This window comes from Euprymna scolopes, chromosome 40 (assembly GCF_053919585.1).
Source record: "Euprymna scolopes isolate OS-2025 chromosome 40, ASM5391958v1, whole genome shotgun sequence".
NCBI lineage: Eukaryota > Metazoa > Mollusca > Cephalopoda > Sepiida > Sepiolidae > Euprymna > Euprymna scolopes.
Genome location: NC_136521.1, coordinates 44803094 through 44826065, shown reverse-complemented (window position 1 = coordinate 44826065; position 22972 = coordinate 44803094). Strand labels below are relative to the sequence as shown.

General features: G+C 35.3%; 1 protein-coding gene across 4 annotated transcripts in view; it reads left to right on the top strand.

Moving 5' to 3' along the window:
- Positions 1 to 22972, top strand: part of LOC145265513 (AN1-type zinc finger protein 4-like) — a 100210-nt gene that overhangs the window by 17980 nt on the left and 59258 nt on the right. For all 4 annotated transcript variants that reach the window (XM_080121420.1, XM_080121421.1, XM_080121422.1 and 1 more), the window contains one exon: positions 7354 to 8678. In XM_080121420.1, coding sequence (XP_079977546.1) covers positions 8576 to 8678 — 103 coding nt within the window. In that variant the 5' untranslated portion in view covers positions 7354 to 8575. The remainder of the gene's footprint in view (positions 1 to 7353; positions 8679 to 22972) is intronic.

The window sequence follows — 22972 nt, the reverse complement described above, 5'->3', positions numbered from 1 at the left end:
TGACTGTTTGGAAAATGATTGGTTATCAATCCTTTGGTTTGAACCGTATGGAGAGCAGGGGTGAGATGTAGTCAGGTGTTGACCTGTACTGTCTCTGTCAAATTCTGGAAGTCCGCTGACATCATTTTGTCTCCAATGCACAAATCTGGATGCAATGCAAAATATTTTCCTTAACCAATCATTTTTAAAGAGAAAACTTTGTTGGTTTGGCCACTCTGTGTGCCACAGCACCAGAAAGTTCATTCATCCACAAAGCAAGAACTCCAAAAACATTGAAGATGCACAGGAATTTAACTGAAGACATGGTTATATATACCATCAAAGCCAATGTCAAATCTACCTCTGGTCCACAAGCTTACGGTGTTCGCTACTGGTCCTTGTAATGGGCAACCATTCCCATCTTGGCTTCTGTCGACTATTGTGTGTAATCTGCATTCATTCGAGGTGCTGTGTGTTCTATGGGAAGAATTGGCATAACCTATCCTGGATGAATGCCACCAAAAGTGAAATTGCCCACCGCAGAGTTTGGCACATTCGTAGCATCTTAAATAAGGATTATGAGTTTAATAACAATGAATCGGTCATCGCACAATTTACTGCAGCTATATTTAGATAATTTCTATTTCGGACACCTAAATTATTTAGTTTTTAAAACCCACTTGTGCTGGATTATTTTGCTCTTCACTCATGACAGACATTCGCTCTTAGTATAAGAGGTAGTAGGACGGTGATGGTGGTTAAGTGGTCAATGGCACAGGTTGACAATCAAAGTGTGTTTAGGTTAAATCCTGTTCATTCCACGGAAACATTTTCGATTGGGGATTTTTTTTTTTTTTACACAGTGGTCACCACTTATCAAGGCCCGGAAGCCACTCGGGGATAAGGGTTATTGCAAGTACATTACGTTAGTGTGGAGATTTGATGAAGTGTTTACTTAAGGGGGCGGTTCATAAGGAATTTGTTAACGTTGGACTTGAAGCCATCCAAGTTGTAGTCAGGTGTGGGAAGCAGGCAGATGGAACAGAGTTCCCCACAGGCGTGCAGTTCTAAGAAAGAAGCTTTGTTCATGAAATCCACGCTTTGATTTAGGCACAGACAAAGAGTGGGGGAAATTTTTCACAGTGGATTCATCTAGACGGGTGTTTCTCATGAAAGATTGGCGAGGGGGGGGGACCAGAGATTGGAGTTCAGACGAGCACCTGCCATGGAAATAACGCTAAAACAAGGATAGGCTCGCAGCGTCTTTTCTGTGGGAGAGAGGTTGCAGGGTAGAGAAAAGGGCATCCCCCACTAAGCCACGAAGTCTATTTTGTACTCTGTCAAGGCAGGATAGGCTGTTTCTAGCAGCTCCTGCCCAGATATGGCAGCAGTATTCCATCCTTGGACGTACTTGGCTTTTATATAGATAGAGAATTGGATCGGTAGTGAGATATCTTCTGGAGCGGTAGAAGGATCCCACCATCTTTCCAGCGACCTTGGCAACAGACTTGATGTACGTGTTCCATTTCAGATCAGGAGTAAAGGTCAAACCCAGAAGCTTGTCAAAATACGGGGCCTCTCCCAGACGAGAGCCATCCATCCCAATTGATGCCGGATGGGGAGCAGAGCGTTGATGATGTAAGGATAGGAGTTTGATTTTAGATGCATTAAAGGTAACCAGCCACGTCTTCCCCCACTGAACCACGCGCTCGAGATCAGAGGAGAGAGAATCAGAGAACGTTGTCATTCCTTTGATGTGTTGGCGTAGATGGTCTTGTCATCAGCATAGATGTCAACGAATGATTTAAGTATGTGTTTAGAGAGGTCATTTATGTAGATCAGGAAGAGAGTTGGGCCCAGGATTGACCCCTGAGGGACTCCAGCATTAATACTGTGAGCCTCTGATTTTTGTTCATCGACCACTACTCTTATGAGCCTATTGGAGAGAAATGATTTAATGATTGAGAAAACATTTCCAGTTATACCGTAGCTAGAAATCTTGTGAAGTAGACCCTTATGCCATACCTTGTCGAAGGCCTTTGATATGTCAAGAGCAATTGCCCTAGAAAGGAAGCCTTTGTCAAGAGATTCACTAATCCTGTGAGATATAACCGTCAGCACATCTGCGGTAGATCTTGCAGAGCGGAAACCATATTGTGTGTCACTAAGAAGGTTATTCCTGCTGAGGTGATTGACTATTTCTCTATTTAATATGGATTCCAGCAACTTACTCATAACACACAGGAGACTTATTGGTCTGTACTGAGAGGGAGATGACTTATCACCTGAATTCTTAAATACAGGGCAAACTGATGAGGTCTTCTAGGGAGTCGGAAAGCACTTCTCCTGTATTTAAGAATTTTTTATACTACCTGAATCGATCAGTGAGGGTTGAGGACATGTGTTGCACAGAGAGAAATAATAACCAGTTTTTGTGAAAGAAGTGTAAGATAATGGAGAACTCGGATGTGGTGAAAGTATATCTATATGCTGAAGCTATTGAAGTTTGTATTATTTGCATTATTTGGACTGCTGTTCTCATCTTGAGTGTTATTTTTGCAAAATTTCGCCTAATGTTACCCCAGACCTTCAAGTGTATCTTGTTGAACTATGAAATCTTTCTATGGAACTTTGGAATCTGCACAGACCTTTGAACAGAACCCTTTATTTAATCCACAAAGGTAATTTGTTCTTGTCTCATCAACCATGACCAGATAGAAGTCCTAAGTAATTCACAATTGTATTTTGTGTATCACTTGCACTGAGGATTGAACCTTCAATCTCAAGAAGTGTTACTCACAACTGAATTTCGCCAAGTACTTTATCCATTTGCCACAGGTGAAAACGGTGCTCAAGATGAGAAGGTTATTTATTGAGATTGTTGGACTAACTTCCTCATCTTGGTTGTTATAGTTACAACGTTTCGGCCGTTTTGTCCTCCGGCCTTCATCAGGTGTTTTGTATCGAACTGGAGAACCGTTTGTTAGTAGTCTCGAACCAAACCCTTTATTATTATTACGGGGGTACCGTGTTCGGACAACTAGGCTCTGGGACATAGTTGCTGATTCTCTGTTTTGAATGTTACTTTTCAATGTCTTCATTCAGGATTGAACTCGGCACCTTTGGTTAACTGTAAACTACCCCGATAACATACTATCCACCAGACGTGTTAATAGTATAAGAGAGGAGAATGAAAACCAAAAACCACCAATGGTCTGCCTACCATACATACGAGGCATCCCCGAAAAGATTCAGAGAATATGTGCCCCCTACAACATCAGGAAGGTATTCAAGAGCGAGTCAACACTCAGACGACACCTGGTATGAGTGAAGCCCCGCATGGAGAACATGACCAAGAACTGCATATACTCCATCCCATGCAGTTGCAGAAAGGTTTACAAGGGTGAAACATGCCGCCCCCTCAAAGTAAGGGTGGGAGAACACCGAAAAGCGGTAACTAAAGGGGAGACAGAAAAATTGGGTATAGCCAACCATGTCTGGATGGAGAGGGGGGACCATCGCTCTCTATGGGATGAAGTAAAAATAATAAACAGAGAGACCCACTGGAAAGTGAGAAAACTTAAAGAGACAGCTCACATGCTCGGACATAACAACCTACTGAGCAAACCAAGCGTAGAGCTGAATGCAATTTGGACACCTGATAGAGAGAGAAAACCTTGAATAACAACATAGGTTTAACATTAACAAAAGCCAACTAAGAATTGTCCTAGTGACATATGGCCGAGTGGTCCTAGACGTTGTATCAAAGTTTAGTTACCCAAAGGTGCTGAGTTCAATCCTGAATGAAGGCAGTGAAAAGTAACATTCAAAACAGAGAATCAGCAACACGGTACCGCCATAATAATAATAAAGGGTTTGGTTCGAGACTCCTAACAAACGGTTCTCCAGTTTGATACAAAACACCTGATGAAGGCCGGAGGGCAAAACGGCCGAAACGTTGTGACAATAACAACCAAGATGAAGAAGTCAGTCCGACAATCTCAATAAATGAAAACACCTCATCTCAAAAATACAGACAATTACTATGAGAAGGTTAGTCCAAATAATTTGAATTATCTTTCGAGTTATACGCCATCTTAGTTTTAGAAGAGAAATATTGTTCCAAACAAGATGGCAATATCAATCCAGAGAAGCTTTGAATTGTAAAATAAAACTTGAAGACAAAGATGAAGAATAGTTTCCAGTAGGTAGCCAATCCAAAAAAAGTTTTGAGACGATTAGCAGAGTTCCTTCCACGTGTGAAGACGAAAAATTAAGAGATTCTGCATATTTTATGGAGTGATTCCGGTTTCTGATTGATTGGTAGCAGTGGCTCCATCTGATTAGCAAGTTCTTATCAATCCTGTTTATGAATCGGACCTTCCAATTTTTCGTAATCAGACCGTCATAATTGTACCAAGAACATTGCAACATTATCAATCCTAACTTAAAAAATTCAGAAACTATTGAGGTTGTTTAGAAGTTTTGTTACCTTGGTGATGCCATTGGAGCACAGGGAGGAATGAATACTGGTGTGATACCAACAGTTATGGATGGAGTTAAGTTCAGGGAACTTCTGCTGTTACTAACCAACTGAGCACTACCAGTGTTGACCAAGATCAGTATTACTATCAGGCATGTGTAGCAAAGAAAGACGTTCTGAGAATATGTGTAAAGACAAGCTTAGATCTGATGACCTAAGAGAAAGATTAAATCTGGTCAGTATAGGGAGATGTGTGCAGAACAGATTTTGTCAGTATGACCACATTGAAAAAATGGATCCGAGTTCATATGTGTAATAGAAGAAACTACTCACAAAAGTGGCAGCACACTTGTTTAGCATGTTGAGTGTGGGTATCATGGAAAGAAAAAGAGGTAAAAAAACTTATTTGTAACTGAATTTTTTTTTTTTTTTTTTTTTTAAAATGTGGCATTTATTTGCATATGAGGAGAATAACTGCTGTAAGAGTGATGAATTGGTGGGGGGAGGCCTGTTGAGTGTTTGACAGCCGAGAAAAAACATTGGAGCTGAGATTTGTTGGTGTAAATTGCGGTGTTAGTGAAGAGGAGTTCCGTTAGTTTTCCTTTCAAAATTACAACAGGTTAGTAAATGTAGAATGCTTCGGGTAGCAGGTTTAGTTCACTAGAAAAGGCCGAGGAAAACTTGGGAGGCAGTGTTAAGAATCTACTTGAAAGAAGGATAAAAACCTGTTCAGAGTTTAGTCTGGAAGTTAATTTCCAAAAGTTGTCCAACACCTGCCCGCATGTAAAATGGGTATTAACCTAGATATGATTTTAGCTTAAAAAAACATACGCTCTCCCTAAACCCTATTTTTAACCTTAAGTCTGGGTGGCAATATAAAAAATGAAATAATTAAAATGCCTCACAATATTAGTACCACGTTTGTTCTTTTAAAGATGCTGTTTTAAAAATATAAAAAATTTCTGATACCCTATGCACTTGGCTAGCTGCTAAATCCGACCTTTTCACAGTAGATGCTGGAAAATGTTCTAGTCTGATAGTTTCTTTCTTCAGATCGCTTGCCTTTGGAATTACCTCCATGTTTCCCCAATAGTGCTATCATGCAGAAATTTAACTGTAATCTAGGTAAGTATTTTGCTGCCTAACTCCCTGTTCAGGTTGACCCCAATAAATCTGGGCCCCTACCACATTAACTCCTTATGCTAAACCAAAGCAAACCTATTCCATAGGTCCAAATCCCCTGTATATCAAGTTTCAAGTTTGTAGTTCAAAAATTGATAAAGGAGTTTGGCAGAGACCATTCCTCAGACAGATAATACCACTTATATATATACTAGCAAGGAGTGCCCTGTCTTGCCTGGTAGTAAAATATGCTTAACTATATTTTAATTCATGCAGGTTTTGTATATGTTATTACAGGGCCAATTTTCTATCTATATTAATATACTGATTTCAAAAGTTTAAAACAAGACAATGAATGACTTTTGTGCCATCGGCTAGAATCGAAAACAAAGCATTCAAACTGTTCCTTACCGTTTTGAGCTATTGACAGATAGATAAGAAAGGTTTAAAATTAAACCATCTCGAGCTATGAATGCATTTGCATATGTGCAGAAAGTGAAAATATGTTGGCAAATTGAAATGAACATTTTTCACTTACACTTGCCGACTTTTGTGCATGTTTTTCATCCATCCAAACAAAGATTTTACTCATTATAAACCATCCTTGGTGTATGATTACTATTTCCTGTTAATTTCAGTGTTATGTGACTCGTAGTTTAAAAATTTCTCAGTTAAATATTTTCACACATACTGTTTTTTATGAGTGACCTGGCAAAGCCACAGGGGATACAAACAAGTAAAAGAAAAAAACCCTAACAACATTCGTTCCAAAGAAGAAAAACTGAAGCTGGTTTGCCAGAACACATATATATATATATATATATATATATATATATATATATATACACACACACACACAAATGTAGGTAACTTTGGCTATATTTTATTGGTTTGAAAATATAGTTTTTTTTTTTTTACCAATTGTCATAAAATTTTAACCATAGAATAGTATTATGATCTTCAAATTTTCATGTAGTTTCGTCCCAGTGAACCAAAGATATGTGCATTTCAATATTCAATTTGGCTAAAAGTATAAATAGATAGATATACCACCTTTTTTGGCAATTTTATAAGTTCCAAATCTCGGCGACTATTGATCAGAATTTAACAAATGAAGGCTCATTGGAAAGGTAATGACCTGAGTTGTATAGTGGGATATGTTAACATTTGCCCTTAAAGTTGCACATTAAGGGAATCATCTATCATCCAAAGCCTACTTTTTGGCACTTTTTTACAGCCATAAAATGTTTCAATCATAGTCATTTGTTTTAGTTTTGCATATGAATTATAAAATATGATATTTCTCCCAAATCTTTGGCCTTAGATGAAGGGGAGACTAAAACTTGCTGCTATGATTTCAAATGATCTGAAATAACAGCAAGGGGAGACTTGATTCCAAATATTTCTCATATATTATATCTTCCCTCTTTGGTTTTCATACATAAAGTAAATTTCACAGTGTATAAGGATTATTTGATACTGGAGATCTTCATGATCGTACCCTATTTCCAAAAGAGGGGAGATATAACATATGAGAAATATTTGGAATCAAGTCTCCCATTGCTGTTATTTCAGATCATTTGAAACCATTGCTGCAAGTTTTAGTCTCTCCTCCGTCAAAGCCAGAGGTTTGGGGGGGATTATATATATATATATATATATATATATATATATATATATATATATATATATATAATGAAATTTCAAATTTCTGATAATACTAATTTCATTTTTCTTTTCTTTTTTTTTTTTTTTCTGGAAAACTCAAGGAGACAGTATTTTTCCAAGAAGAAGAAGAAAGATCAAGACCAACCTGGAAATTCCATTGGAATTTTATAAAAGTGATCCACTCTTGGATTGAAGTAGGAAAAAAATTGATGGATTTTTCTTTTTGTTATAATGAAGATAAACACATTTTTAAGTGAACTAATTTATAATTTGTAGTGGTCGGAGACGGGTGTCCCACTTTTAGAAAATAAGTACAAAAAATGGGTCCAACTCGATGGTGATTTATGCGACCAGCTAAGGATTTGGATGATAACGACAACAATACAACCAATCCTAGCAATAAATACCCTACCTGGTTTTGTCCACCCCCACCCACTCATAAGAATACCAACAATAATACGTTCTCCTTTGCATCGAGACTTCTACTCCAAAAATCAGAAGAAACTATGAAATTGGCCATATACTAAAGTGAGGGAGTTTCTACATTCTACAAATTATTTTAGTAACATCTAAATAAAACGTAATATCATTAAAATATTAGCACCTTAAATTGAGTCAATTCAAAGTAAGAAAAAAAAACAAACAAAAAACAAAAACAAACTTAAGTCTGTAACACTTACCTTAGAGATAAGATTATTAATTATAATATTAACAAAAAACTTCAATAAGTCTGTAAAATTGACTTTTGTAAGCTTCCGTCAGTTTTTTGTTTTATAAACTGTTAACATTTTAATTAATTTTTTTTTGTACCCATTTGATGATTAAAAAAGTTTTAGATTTACTGAATCATTAAACGGATCTCACAAAAATCCTTTATTGGTGATCACTCACTAGCAGCAACAAATGTTATTCCCTGCAATCTAAGTGACAATAAGTCACCCTAGATTTCTAATATTCTCCACTTCTTTCGATAACTGTTGCAAGTCACTTTGCATTTTGACAACAGCCGTTTACCATTAATTTCTTGCTGATAACTGTCATTAGCTTTCTCGGGAATTTGAGTGACAATAAGCCTGCCAAGGATTTCAATACTCCACATGCCCTTCGAGCGCTCTTGCAATCCTTGGTCTACCCATCCTTCTAGACCTTAAAAAAAAAAGAAGAAAATTCTCCTTTCCCGTTCCCAAATAATTGGTTGTGTTGTCTTTGATTCTTGTAAAATCTTGGACCTTCTATAAAAATAATATATAAATATATATTTTATTCTGCAACTCTGTTAAAGAAGGAGCCTGATTCTTACCTTTTCCATGCCTTAAAACTACCATGGAATTGTATATAGAAACTCTGACTGGGACTGGTTACGTTTTGAGGGTTTCACCCACCGAACCTATCATATGCGTCAAGGCCGAAATACAAAGACTTGAAGGTAAGTATAACTTTCTTAATTTTGATGAAGTGTGGCATATACAGGATGATTGGAAAATAACTGTTTATTATTAAGTGCTTGTTTATTAGGTTGGTGCAAAAATAATGCAGTTTTTTTTTTTTTTTTATATATACATAGGCGTCACCACTTATCAAGGCCGATAGGCCACTCAAGGATAAAGGTTAAAGAGTGTACAGCAGTCAAAAGGACAATATAGTAATTGATAGTAATGGAAGTTCGGTAAATTTGTTAATTTAAGTGGAACGGCTCATCAGAAACTTGTTCACGTTGGACTTGAAGACAACCATATTATAGACAGCTGGAAAGCAGGAAAACGGAAGACAATTCCATTCCACAGGCGTGCAGTTCTAAGAAAGAAGCATGTCAAAATCCATTATTTTTGTACCAATCTGATATTTATTAGTGAATTATAATTTTTACAAAATTTGAATATGAGAACGTGTATAGCATGAGGTTTTATTTATGTGAGACTAACCGTAGCCCTCGGCGCAAGAGGGTCCGTGTGTGCCTGGCGTGTGGGGTGGTGGCTGATCCTGTGGTCGGGGCAGCGGAAGAAAGAGTTTCAAGATGGCGCCTGCCTGCTTTTATTAGAGACGGAATCTCGCAGGATCGCGCGGGGATGCAAATTAGCTAGGCCATCTTGAGTAATAAAAATCGGTTCATTGGAGGTGCGAGGCAGTCGGGTTCTGACGTTCGTGGCGATCAGTACAGTGACCGTTGGGTTCCGTTTCTATTCGTGCAGTCAGCTGAGCTTTGTTAGTTGCCTTCGCGCCGTGGCTGTCATTGTTTGCTGGTTTGCTGTGTGTTGCCGTGGTTCTTCAGTGAAACGCTTCGTCGCCCACGACGAGTCTCACCGTCTCCTACACAAGATACTCTTACAATTTAGTAATGAATATGGGTGCCAGCATTCGACACTAGCTTTTCAAGATGTGTGGAAACTGCATCAACTGATGTCAGACAATAAATAAAAAAAAAATTTTTTTTTTTATTTTACTAATGAGTCAACACTTATCATTTGAAGAATAGGGTTAACAAGATGGATAGGTTGACAGATGAGTTGTGAGGAATGCTATAAGAGGGTTTAAAATTTCCACACATCAAATTCGAAACAGCTGATTTGGAAAATAGCAATTTTTTTTCCCAGCATCAAAATTATAACCCTTGAAATGTGAGAAGTAAAGAAAAATAAAGGGGCAGCCTGACAACTTTTGCTCCACCCTCTCCCCTACTCATTTAGTGTAGTGAGTTACTTTCCAATCACCCTCTCTCTCTCTCTCTCTCTCTCTCTCTATATATATATATATATATATATATATATATATATATATATATATATACAGTCCTGGTCAAAATCATAAGACCACTTAAGAAAGTAAGCGTTTACGCATATTATCGAATTTTTAATCAAACAAATGGTTGAAACCATTGCCAAAAGGGAAAATATGATGGAAAAAAATGAAATCTGCTTCATTCGAAACCTTAACCCTGATCTAATAATTTTTTTTTAAAAAGCAAACCTTTTCACCTGATCAAAATGATCGGCTAGTTTTGAAAAAATGAATACGAAAAGCTTTCTATGTTACTAAAAGCAACTTGTTAGTGGATAAAAAACATCTTACTAAATTATAAATGGCAAAAGAGAAACCATTATCAGAGTTTGAGAGAGGAAGGATCTTTGAGCTTAATAGGGGTGGACTCTCCCATAGATCCATTGCAAACGAAGTGAATCCTAGCCATCACAAATTTTTTAAGAAATTCAGATCAATATGGGCACAAAAAGAGTCCACGTCGACCAAAAAAATAACCTCATCATTAGATTGCTGTATCAGAAGTTTAAAAAAAAAACTCCAGTATGAGCTCAAGTCGATTGAAAAGCCAAATAGCAGCAGAATGTAGTCCTAATACCATCAGAAGGCATCTGAAAATGAAGGGTTTCAATCATTTAAAGCGACTGCAGAAACCACATCTTCTTGAACAGCACAGAACTAACCGACTTAAATATGCCGCCAAATACCTGACTTGGGATGAAGAGAAGTGGGAAAATGTAGTTTTCTCCGATGAGAAAAAGTTTAATCTAGATGGTCCAGATGGATTTCAACACTATTGGCATGATAAAAATTTGCCCAAAGAGACTTTTTCAACTCTGCGTAGTGGAAGAGGGTCTTTAATGATCTGGGGTGCTTTCTCGTCAGCTGGGACACTAAAGTTGCAAGTAGTGAAAGGCCGGCAAACATCATTGAAGTTCATTTCAATGCTTGAAACTGCTTCTATCAGGACTGAAGGTCCACGTCTGTGTGGAAGAAATTGGATTTTCCAGCAAGACAACGCTGCGATACACACTTCTCGACAAGCACGAGAATACTTTTCTTCAAATAATATAGAATTGTTAGATCATCAAGCATGTTCTCCGGACCTCAATCCCATTGAAAATCTTTGGGGATGGATGGCAAAAGAAGTGTTCAAGGATGGAACCCAGTATGATTCGACAAAGGAACTTTCTGATTCAGTTTTCAGTACATGGGATAAAATTCCTTCGCAACTGATAAAAAACTTAGTTGCAAGCATGCCGAAGAGAATTTTTGAAGTAATTCGTAATAATGGAGACTATACTAAATACTGAGACCCTTTTTAGTAATTTATAATTGCCTTTTGTTAGATAAATTATCAGTGGTCTTATCATTTTGACCAGGTGAAAATGTTTGTTTAAAAAATAATTATTAGATCAGGGTTAAGGTTTAGAATGAAGCAAATTTCATTTTTTTTCCCATCATATTTTCCCTTTTGGCAATGGTTTCAACCATTTGTTTGATTAAGAATTCGATAATATGCGTAAACGCTTACTTTCTTAAGTGGGCTTATGATTTTGACCAGGACTGTATATTATATAAGTAGTTCATTCAAAAAACATTTTATCTACAGACAATTGTTTCAGCTCTTTTTTTTTTTTTTTTTTTTTTTTTTGTTGTTGTTAAAAAAAGAAAAAAGCATTCACAAAAAGGTTTCACACACCAAAATCCAGATGAAAAAACAAGGTGTATCTAGTGTCTATTTAATTTCTCTATTGATAAGAATAAAAAAAAATTTATACATTGTAAACAGCTGATCCCAATTTTCTATTTAACAATTCAAATTAAGGTTAATTTTTCTTTATCTTTTTTTAATTTTTTCTTTCCGCCCATTATATATTTGAATCCTCTTTGGTAATTGTGGGATTTCTAGCGGAAAGTCGGCTCATGTAAGTGCTAAGTTTGTGATATGTTGAATTTTGTCAGAATTTCTAGGATTTTAAATTGCAATTTTTAATTTTTAAAAATCTTATTTTAGAATTGTATTTTTTTTAATTTATATTTCTTTAATTCTTAAAGCTTCTTTAGACTAATATATGGACACAATGCTTCACGAAATTAAAAAAAACAAATGTTTAAGCAACATTTCTCTTTTCATTGTAGTGATAAATGAAAAAAGAACTGTAAAATTATTCATATTTTTATCATTAAATGAATATTGAACGATTATCCTAACATTAAGTTTGCTTTTACCTTTTCTTTAAAGTTTTATAATATTAATTGTATAATATTTATCACCTATACAAACACTTTCATTTATTTTATTTATTTTTTTAACAAATATATTTCTCATGAGTTTATATGTATTTTGACAAAGTAAAAGCAACTCAAAGTCTCTAGGTAACTCGAAAAGTAGGATGAGAAAAACTTCAGGCTTGGCCGTCATGCCGACACTTTCTTGGTGCAACAATGCTCTTCAATTTACTAAAAAAATTCACACACCTATATGAAGGTTGTTTCAAAAGTAAAGCCGCCTGTATTTTTTTTTTTTTTTTAACTCAAGAAGTTGAAGAGCTACAAAGACAGGAGTGATACTATTAAAATGCTAAATTTTTTGTGCCCCAGAAATTATTTTTCTACATAGTCACCAGCATTCTTAATGCACTTTTGTCAGGAAATTAATGACACTCTGCTTCAGACTCATGTCCATAATAGAGGGGTTGTTTTCCTAGAATCTCACACTATCAGTATCCGCAACAGGTCATGAATGCATAAGTTCAACCATCATAACAATGCAATTTGCTAGCCCCTCTGATCCATTTGGATGGAATAAAAATGTACGAGGTATTACTTTCATGTTGTATATATGACGTTAGTATTTCATTTTTTTTTTTTTTTTTCAGCATCATATTTAACCCAGCATCATATTAACCCAGCATCATAACTTCTAAGGTTGCTTCTTTCTCCTCCTTATACGATATCACTATTATGCTCGTAACGGAAACAATTTTGGACTACCGTGTCTAGTCAGCCGTTATACGGGATGTGGTGAACTTGTTGGATGGAGCCTGCTTAACCGATCCAGGGTAACTGCTGCCACAAGTACAAGTATATTACTATGTCAGATATAATGGCTCTGTTTTCTAGGTACGTAGTTGTGGGAATTACGTAGTCATAGTGGATAGTGTATAACTTGTACCAGAAAGAACAGTTCTCGTGACCTGCTGGTGTTCAATGTAGACTCTAACATGCACTTAAAAATAGGGACCATTTAAGCCAGTGTCAACATAAGTTATATATATATATTTATTTTTAATTTTTTTATTTTTTTCATTAAGCCACTAGCGGGGGGTACTCGGCGTTGCCTGGGTGTTTGGAGGTGTAAAAGAAAAAAAAAAGTTTTAGTAGGAAGGTAGGATTGAACCCCGAAAGCCTTGACGTGAAGGTGGAAATGAAAGGGAAAAAAGCTAGACACCTAACCGTCTCGCCCACGAGGGAAAGGAACTGATAAGGGCGTTAAGTGAATGTTTATGAAGTGAAATAAACAGGTGCGAGGAAGTGGCGTGGTGTCTGGCCTAGTTTTGCACTGCAAGCCAGATCATTCGCTTTTCGAAGTGGCGAGCTGGTAAAAGTCAGGCAAATTAAATACACACGCAACCTTTGTTCGTAACTCTTAGATATTATCATTAATACGTGATATAAAATGTTTTAAGGAGTGAGCCGACCGATTGCTTCTCGGAAAAAAGCCTTTCGCGGACATACACAAAAAGGGAACATGCATACACACACACACACACACGCATTTTGCCTTTTATATATATAGATGGTCATAAAACCATTAATAATAGACAGAGGCTACTAAGTTAGTTAGGAATGCATGAAACTTAGAAATATCGTGATAGCCAATACAGAACTGCAAAAATGTGACAGTGAGACGTTCATTCACATAATTCTGAGGCAGTAGATTCAGGACTGCAAAATACAATGTTAAAGAAGATTGCTGGTACATCTCTGAGCAAATACTAGTGTGATTATGTGAATGTATATTATCGCAGGTTTGGTCTGTTCAGCCACAGCACAGGACAATATTTAAGCAATACAGTGAGGCAAAAACCATGAAATAATCTGTAGGCAACAGAAACAACTGTTACATTTCGGCAGATATATATATACACACACGCACACACACATTATTTTTATCTTCCATTGGTACCTTTGGTTTCACAGAAATGCTGGAAACTCAACCCACATGGTTAACGATGCAAAATATGACTGAAAGTGTGACTCACAATGGTTATTCTCCATCTTGTGAGTGTAAGAATAATCTAAGGTTCAACTAAAAGGAGAGATTATATATTTCTTGGTGATGGGATGATTTCAATATTTTTCCAGATTCTGATTCAATTACCAATTCCATGCTAAATTACCGATACCTATTCTTTATGAATCTCTAAATATTTAACAATAGAGATGTTATTCCAGATTGCCGTAGAAACGTTAACTGTGCAGATATTTTCTGAAGCATAAAAATTAGTGATGGGACGATTCCAATATTTTTCCCGATTTCGATACAATTACCGATTCCAATGCTTTATAAGTCTCTAATTAGTTAACTATAAGATTGTTATTTTCCCCGATTTTTGTAAAAACACGTTAAATATGCAGATATTTTTTTAAATGTCAAAATACACTTGTCGAGGATGATCTATCGATTTTAGTTTTATTGGTATTTTAAAATTAATATTTATTTAATCATTATAACCAGCAATGGAAGATTTTGCTTTAAACAAGACAAATGAATTGTTTTTGGCATTGGAAAGTAGGATAAAATTTTTCTGATACTTCAAAAGTTCTGATTTTTCAGATTCCGATTAATCGTCCCAACACTAAAATTTATAGAATTACTTGTGCTAAAATAGTTGAAGAAGTCTGTACTGATACAATGTCTATATAGAGAGTTTGTCCGTTGGAACAACAGACCATCTAGTCATCATCTCTAGGATTTCTCGCTGGATATTTTGTTTAAAGTGAAGCTGGATTGTGCTGAGCTAGCCTCAACCAACCTGATCCAATGGCAAGACAGAGTTAAAACAGCAAGAGGCCAGATGGAATGCAAGAGCTGTGAAAAGTCTTGATGTTTTTTTACATACAGCACCTGGTATTTCCAAATGATCATACATCTGGTATTGATTAGGCTCAATGTTGCTTAACTTTGATGATCTAACAAAAAATTGTGTTGTGATTATGCAGTACAATGTTTATATAATAATAAAAAAAAAAGACAAGGTATGAAGTCACTTAATGTAAGGAGCTAACAAGAACAAAAGATGATTATCACTAATATTAGAGACGTCTTTTGGCTTTTTTTTTTTTTTTTTTTACAAAGGAGTCACTACTCAACAAGGCCTGGAGGTCACTCGAGGATAAGCGTTACTGGGTATACATAAGTAGTAGAAAATTTGAAAATTGGATTACTTAGGGGGATGGTTCATCAAGAATTTATTTACGTTGAACTTGAAAACAATCAAATTGTAGTCAGTTGGAAAGCAGGCAAATGGAAGAGTTCCACAGGCGTGAAGTTCTAAGAAAGAAACTTTGTTCATGGAATCTGCATTTAGGTTTAGGTACAGATAGAGAGGGGGGGGGGAAATTATTGATAGTGATTTTGGCAAAATGAGTGTTTATCGTGGAAGTTTGACGAGGAGGGGCCATAGATTGAAGCTCAGACGAGCACTTGCCATGAAAATAACGATAAAGCAGTTTGGTCTTAAAAAGATTAAAGTTGTAGGTAGGAGGAAAATAGTCAGCAGGAAGAGAGTTCAATAAGCCTGTGGTTTTTGGAAAGAAGTTATTGGAATAGGTAGCTGTGTTACTGACATGTTTTCTGGGAACCAACGCGTTGTAGTTGCCAGTCGCAAAGCAGACAAAGAATAGAGAAGAACTTGCTTTCTGTTTTGTACAACAACATTTATTTCCTTATTCTATTGTTACTGCTATGACGCCTCTATAGGCAAACTTATATTAAGTTGACCTTTGACAACTAAATATTTTCGTTTACTAGCCAAATAGAAAAGTTACTAGCCAAACACACATGATTTTTAGAATATGACATCTTCGTTCTGTGATGAGTATGTACATCATAAAGTTTTTTATTTTTTATTTTTAAGTATACTTCTAAATATACAACAAATTTTATGTTGATACTTGAAAGTATAAATACTAATTTCTTCAGATATTTTTTTAAACAGCCTCTGTTAAAGAAAAAAGTACATTGTTTTATTAAACTTTTATTGTTTAAATAATCTAACTTTGTTCGTTTTATTAAAAAAAGAAGTTGAAAAGATATTTTTCACTCAGTAGTGAGCTTTGGAAAATTGTCAGTGAAAGAAATACGATCGTCAAAAGGTAAGCGTTTCATTATTTCTAGTCGGCACTTTGAAAAATCACTCGCAAATGCGACTGTTTCACTCGCAATGTAGAGCCCTGCGCTGTGACGCCTCTCACATGATTGTCTTCTCATACGTACTCTCTAACATTCTCCATGCCTCTACATGATCTTGAACGTATCCCTGTCTCTAACATAACCTCCTTTTTAAAGTTTTTATTTTTCCTACCGGTGATGTCATTTCACATACATGCATCCGCGCTATGTTGCATTACAGTAAGATATCAAAACAGCGACTTGATCAAAACTTCTAGATTAGAGAATCAAACGATCTGGGACAAAGGAAGTAGGTTAGACAATTCTGAAGAACACCGGCCAAAATAGTATTTATAGAAAAGACTGAGACTAGCAACATCAAGTCTGAGAAAGAGGGATGGCAGAGAAGAAAGAGTAGGAGCCAATCAAATTACAGATAGATTTTTTATACTTATCGAGATCTGGAATTCAGCATTAAATGACTCCGAAGTGGTTGATATGTCATGAAACAAAACAAACAAACAAGATCCCTGGAATTAGATGGATTCTCCATCAGGTGAGTTAAAAGATAATGCCACTAATTTTGGATTTTGTCTTAAAAAAAATATTCTTAACACCAGCCAGCATGCAATAGAGGTCAAACTAAATATAATGAAATTGTTTGTATAAAAAATACAAAGATAGAAATGAGACCAAGCAGGACTCTAACTTGCACCTAAAAATAGATAATAAGGCCGATGCTAACCCTAACTGCTCGTGTTCAGCTATTGAATCTAATCATTATTGAACGTTCGAAATAAGTCTTGGATAACTTGAATCTCAAGCTTTGTGGATATTAGATTATTTGTTTTCTAGTTTCGTAAATATTCTTTTTTTTTTCCACTCCAAACAAGGTATGTTGGCACCTGAATGTAAGGGGCTACTATTTGGGACTATGTAAGGGGTTGAGCACTGAAATATGTTAGCATTACATTTAAACTTCTGCAAGTTAATATATGCAAGGAAGCAGGAAACAGGGACAGAATTCCGAAGTCTAACAGTCTGAGGGAAGAACTATTAGATTAGAAGGCTTTCCAGCATCTAGAGAGTGGGTTAGGGTTTTGTTGCTTGTTAAGTTACTTTAGGGTATGTCCGTCAAGAGTTTGTCTACGCATGTTCCATAAAAATACTTGTAAAATCAGACACAAGGATGCAACATTGCAGCGCTGGGACAAGGATTGAGGCTTGGTTAATAGTGCAGGACCTATTAGATTGGCGTCTTATTTTTATCTCCATCTAATATGAGAGATCAGTGATAGATGCATTAGCTTAGATGTGACAACAGTACTCCATGCATGGACAAATGTTGGCTTTGTAGAGATACCGGATAATCGGTTGTGAGTAATTTTCTAGTATGATAGAGAAAGCCCACCTTCTTTGAAGCAACCTTGGCAATATCCTCAATGTATTTGTTCCAGTTTGTGTTGCCGAGGGGTTTGAATGATGAGCTCACAGGTAGTGTAATTAGTCATAACAATCGGTAGTTGAGAAGGTTTCTTGTAATTGTTTAAAAAAAAAAAAGTTTAGTCTTTGTATCATTAAATGTTATTCATTTACGACCCCATTCCACTACAAACTGATGGTTGTTTTCTAAGGTTTCCATCATTGTCATCCGTTTTATCGTTATTTTCATGGCAAGTGCTAGTCTGAGCTCCAATCTGTGCCCTCCCCCGTCCTGACTCTCACGAAAAACACTTGTCTAACTGAAACCACTATCAATAATTTCCCCAACTCTTTATCTGTGCCTAAATCCAAACATAAATTCCACGAACAAAGCTTCTTTCTTAGATCTGCACGCCCGGCGAACTCTATTTCAATTGCGAATTACTTAGAACCTTTATCCATTTATCCAATCATGGCTGATGTAACAAGAGCTTGCTACCATGGCCAACGAAATATAGAATGCCTGTTAACTAAAAAATGCTTGCAAGCAATGTAGGTAAGATTTGTCAAACTGTTACTGTCGATACTATATGATGGCATTTTTAAAAACAGCATTAAAACATGTTAAAAAAGAAAAGAAAGGCACCCGATTCAATTAATAATGAAACGGAACTTTATTCAATACAAAATATAAATATTATCTATGTAAAATTACGTAATTTTAAAGCAATATACAATCTAATACTGATAAAAGTGAATTATGAATTTAGGAACAAACAATTAAAGAAACATAAAACAAACAATTCTTGGCTTTCGGGACAAGATCAGTGTAGTAGTATCTGTTCTGATGCTACAATTCACCTTTTCTGTCCTCGGTCGATGGAGGAGAAACCCTTCATGACTAAGACAATTTTTATTTTTGTTCCTATCCAGAGTGCCCCTTATTGAGGAGCAGGATTTTCCCCCACAACATTGTTGAAATATTTAAATAACAATTACTTTTAATAAAGAAATTACATTTAAATTTTTGGTTTTCTGTTCATTTTTTCCCCATGTTTTCCATCAAAATGTGTAGTGTATTTTCATCAGTTACATGGTTAGGAATCCTATACTCCGCTATAGTCTTCATTTTCATATCAGTGCAGAATACAGGAATATGGAAATAAAGTTCACATAACTACTAAAAGACAATCATACTATAATGTGAACATTGGTTTTTAACCAATATAGTGAACATAGAAAATATAGTGAACATTTATTTTATTTTTCAAATTTTTAATTTCTTTAATTCAATTTGATTCATACTTTTATTTTGTACTTGTTTTTATTTTATTTTCATTTCAATTTATTTTTATTATATTTCCCACACTAAATATTTTTTGTTACATTTTTTTCCATACATATTCAAATAATGCTTTTTTTTTTTTTTTTTTGCCTCAAATAGTACCTTCAAAAAAGTTTTTGTGATTTAAATAAACTAATGGAAACCTTTTGCATATGCGCTTTTTAGGGAGCAAACATTAAATTAAGACCTGCTTATGCAGGGTCCACGTTCCCCGTGAAGTACCTTTTTTTTTATAATAATAATAATAATAATAATATTGGTGCTTGTGCAGTGTACGCACCATGCTATATTTTAGATAGGATTTTCAAGCTAAATTTTATGGTCTCTTTTTTTTTTTTTCATCAAATTGTTAGGTGAAGTGCAGAATAGTTAGAAAGCCCCCCCCCTATTAAGAATAGCTTTCTAGATAACGTTATTTCAACACGGTAAGTACACAGCACAAATACCAAACAATATTTATTTATAAGATAAACACAAGAAAATGTTAACTAAACTCTTTATTTTTAGTTCATATCAAAACTTTAATTAAAACTGATTAGTTAATTAATTTTTAAGTTAAATTTGTGTTCGTATGAATAAAGTGTTCGAGAGAATAAAGAATTTAAAGAATAAAGTGAATGTGTTCGAGAGAATAGAAAATTTCCTATTTTATTTTCCATTTCATTGATGTGAATTATTTACAAATAAAGTGTTATAAAACAAACAAACAAACCAAAACTTTTAAGTTTTAAATAAATTTCAAAGAAATAAATTACACCCGGTGCTAAAAGATTGAAATCATCAATTATTTTAGTTTAAAAAAAACTGTTGTGAAAAATGCTTCTAACTTTAAAATATTTGGAAATATTTGATGAAAAGTTTTATTTATTATTAAAAGAGCGGACTGAAAAATATTCTCATATTAAAATTGTGTTTTGTAGTTTAAAAAAATAAATAAAATGAAATATTCTACTTCCTTCGATAGATATAAAAATTCAAAAACAACCCACTTTTATATTTTGTTAGATTAAAATTATCCCATTTTATAATAATTGCAATTATATAATTATCCAAATCGAGAATTGTTTTTTCTCTTTAGGAGAATAAAAAACATGCACAATCTAAGGCAACGAAAAATATTTTTTATGACCACGTGGTTGAACACTAGAAACTTTCTATACCTACATGTTGATCAGGAAATGACGTCCCGCTGTCATGTTCACTGGCCTACTCTCTCGGTAGTCGTCATGCTACACCCATGAAGTGAATAAAGTGTTCTTTTCAAAATTCCATCCAAATTCTAGAGTTCAACAAGGTACACCTGAAGAAGGTGGGAGGTTACATTAACCGAAGTATTATGAAAATGATGCTCAAAATGGGGACAGTAGTTCACAGAATCCAAAGAATACGAACATGAGTTCATTTTCGGCAACCTCATAACTTTTGCTTCCCTTATTTTGTCCTATGAGTGATGTTTCTGACAAAATAGGAAAAATTTTTCTGGGTCAAGACCTATCTTACACTTACCGTTGACTAGTTTTTGACTTTGAAATAGTATTAGTGGCTTTATACCCTGTCTGGAGCGATTTCCATAAATAAAAAAAAACAAAAAAACTAGAAAGGTGGAGGACGTGGTGTGAGGTTGATTGCCAACAATTGCTATCAAGAGCTTTTGTCACTAAGTAATCAACTTTTGTTTTCAGGCTGGCTCATGTAACCACTAAGGGTTTGGATTATCTGTTAGCCAATTAACGGGAGCCCCCTAAACGGGCAAGGGAGGGAACTATTAACCAATGAGTGTGATATAAAATTCCAATATATTTAGCTGCTTTGTCTGCGCAAACATTTGTATCCATTAAAAACAGTGTTGTATATTGAAACACTGTCTGAAATATATTGTTTACTTATCTGTGAAACCAATTGTAATCCCCTGACACCCACCCCGGGTCAATGCTGACAACCAAAACATGCACACATAACACACACATACATTAGACCAGTCGATTGTGACCTTCTGACTCATTGGTCTACTAGTCAAGGGCAACCTTTCTCTCTCTTTTTTTTTTTTTTTTTTCTCTGCCTTTGATAAGATACATATAAAGGCTGATTCCCCCAATCCCACCCTCACACACTTCATGCTGTCAATTTTCAAATACTTATTTACCTTAACAAGACCACCACTTGGCTGGAGACAGACGTGAGAGTCAGCTGAAACCAAAACTTGCTGATTCTGAGTATGGAGTCTGCTGAGAAAAATAATCCAATTTTAAAGTCTGTTTAATTGAATGTGTGTGTGTATATGTAAACGGCATAATCCCATAGACACACTAATTCTCATTAGATCATTGAAGTTAAGTAATGTTGAGCCTGGCCAGTATCAGATGAGTGACCATTTGGGAATATCAGGCTCTATATGTGGGAGGATGTCAACATTTATGGCAGCTAGTGCATCCCATCTGGCTTCCTGCTGTCCTGGCCCTGTACTGCTGTTGGATCAGGCTAGTTGGGAAATCTGTATAATTATTTTTTTCTGATTATTGTAAAAAAAAAAACATGTTAAATGTGTATGTACTTGTTAGGGTCCCAACTATGGGTTAAACAGAAACCGACTTGAAAAAAAAAAACAAATATATAGTCTATTAAATCTTTTTCTTCAAAATCACTGGATTCGGCGTTAAATAACCTGAAAAGGGTTGATATGCCATAAAACAAAACCAACCAACCTAACCTGTTCCCCTCCTTCCTCAATGTATTTTGAGGAAATCCATTTACCTCCCCATATATTAACCCTTGTCCTTGACAATCAGTCCAACAGTTTGAGCCATGAGTGAGGTTGCTTTTTTTCAGTCAGGTTGAAGCATGATTTTATGCAGTTCTATAGGTTTACTCTCTCAAGCATTACCTTTTCATGTTTTGAGAAGTGGTTAGTTCATTGCTAATTGCCTAAGGCACCTCTGCTGGGGAATGTCAACGGAGCTGCTGAAAACATAACGACCAAAGTGCTTTTGCTCTTGGATGCCGGCTTTTCGATCCTCACTTTCTGAGCTTGTAACGTATCTTCCTGCGGTGGGCGAGAGAAAAATACTAATTTTTTATATCTTTCCTATATCACATCACCAAAAAACTAACCAATTGGTGTGAGTTGCGTTGGCCTTTTGACATGTAGTAAAGAGTAATATCTGTGTTTAGGGCTTTATGTTGCAAACGAAATGGTCGCATTTGCAGGTGTTTTTTTTTTTTTCTTTTTTCACCGACAATGTTTCAAAGCTCATTACTAAGTGAAAAAAAACATATTTTCAACCTTTATTTTTTAATAAAACGATCAAAGTCAAATTATTTAAACAATAAATGGTTTAATGAAACAATGTTCGCTTTCTTTTGTAAAAAAGTTGTTTAAAAAAAAACATCTGAAGAAATTTGAATATTTATACTTTCAAATCTTAATATAAAATTCGATGCATTACACTTATTTAAAAAAAAAAATACAACAAAAATCTTTGTATGTGCTTGTCACTGAATAGCGTCATATTCCAAAAGTCATGTGGGTTTGGCTAGTAACGATGATATTTAGTTGTCAAAGGTCAACTAAAGATAAAGTTGTCCGTAGAGCCCTGGTGCTGATAATTCATTTCATCTTTCTACCATTAGTCAAGGGTAAAATCCTTCTAGCCTGAGGCAATTAAAATTTTTTTTATTTCAATCCATAATGCTCTATTGTGGGCACCTTGATTTTCCCCACATTAAAAAAACAAAAAAATCTACCTCGTGTTTAATTCTGCCGTCATGGGGATCTAAGTAAATAAGAATTGGTAATCTATTT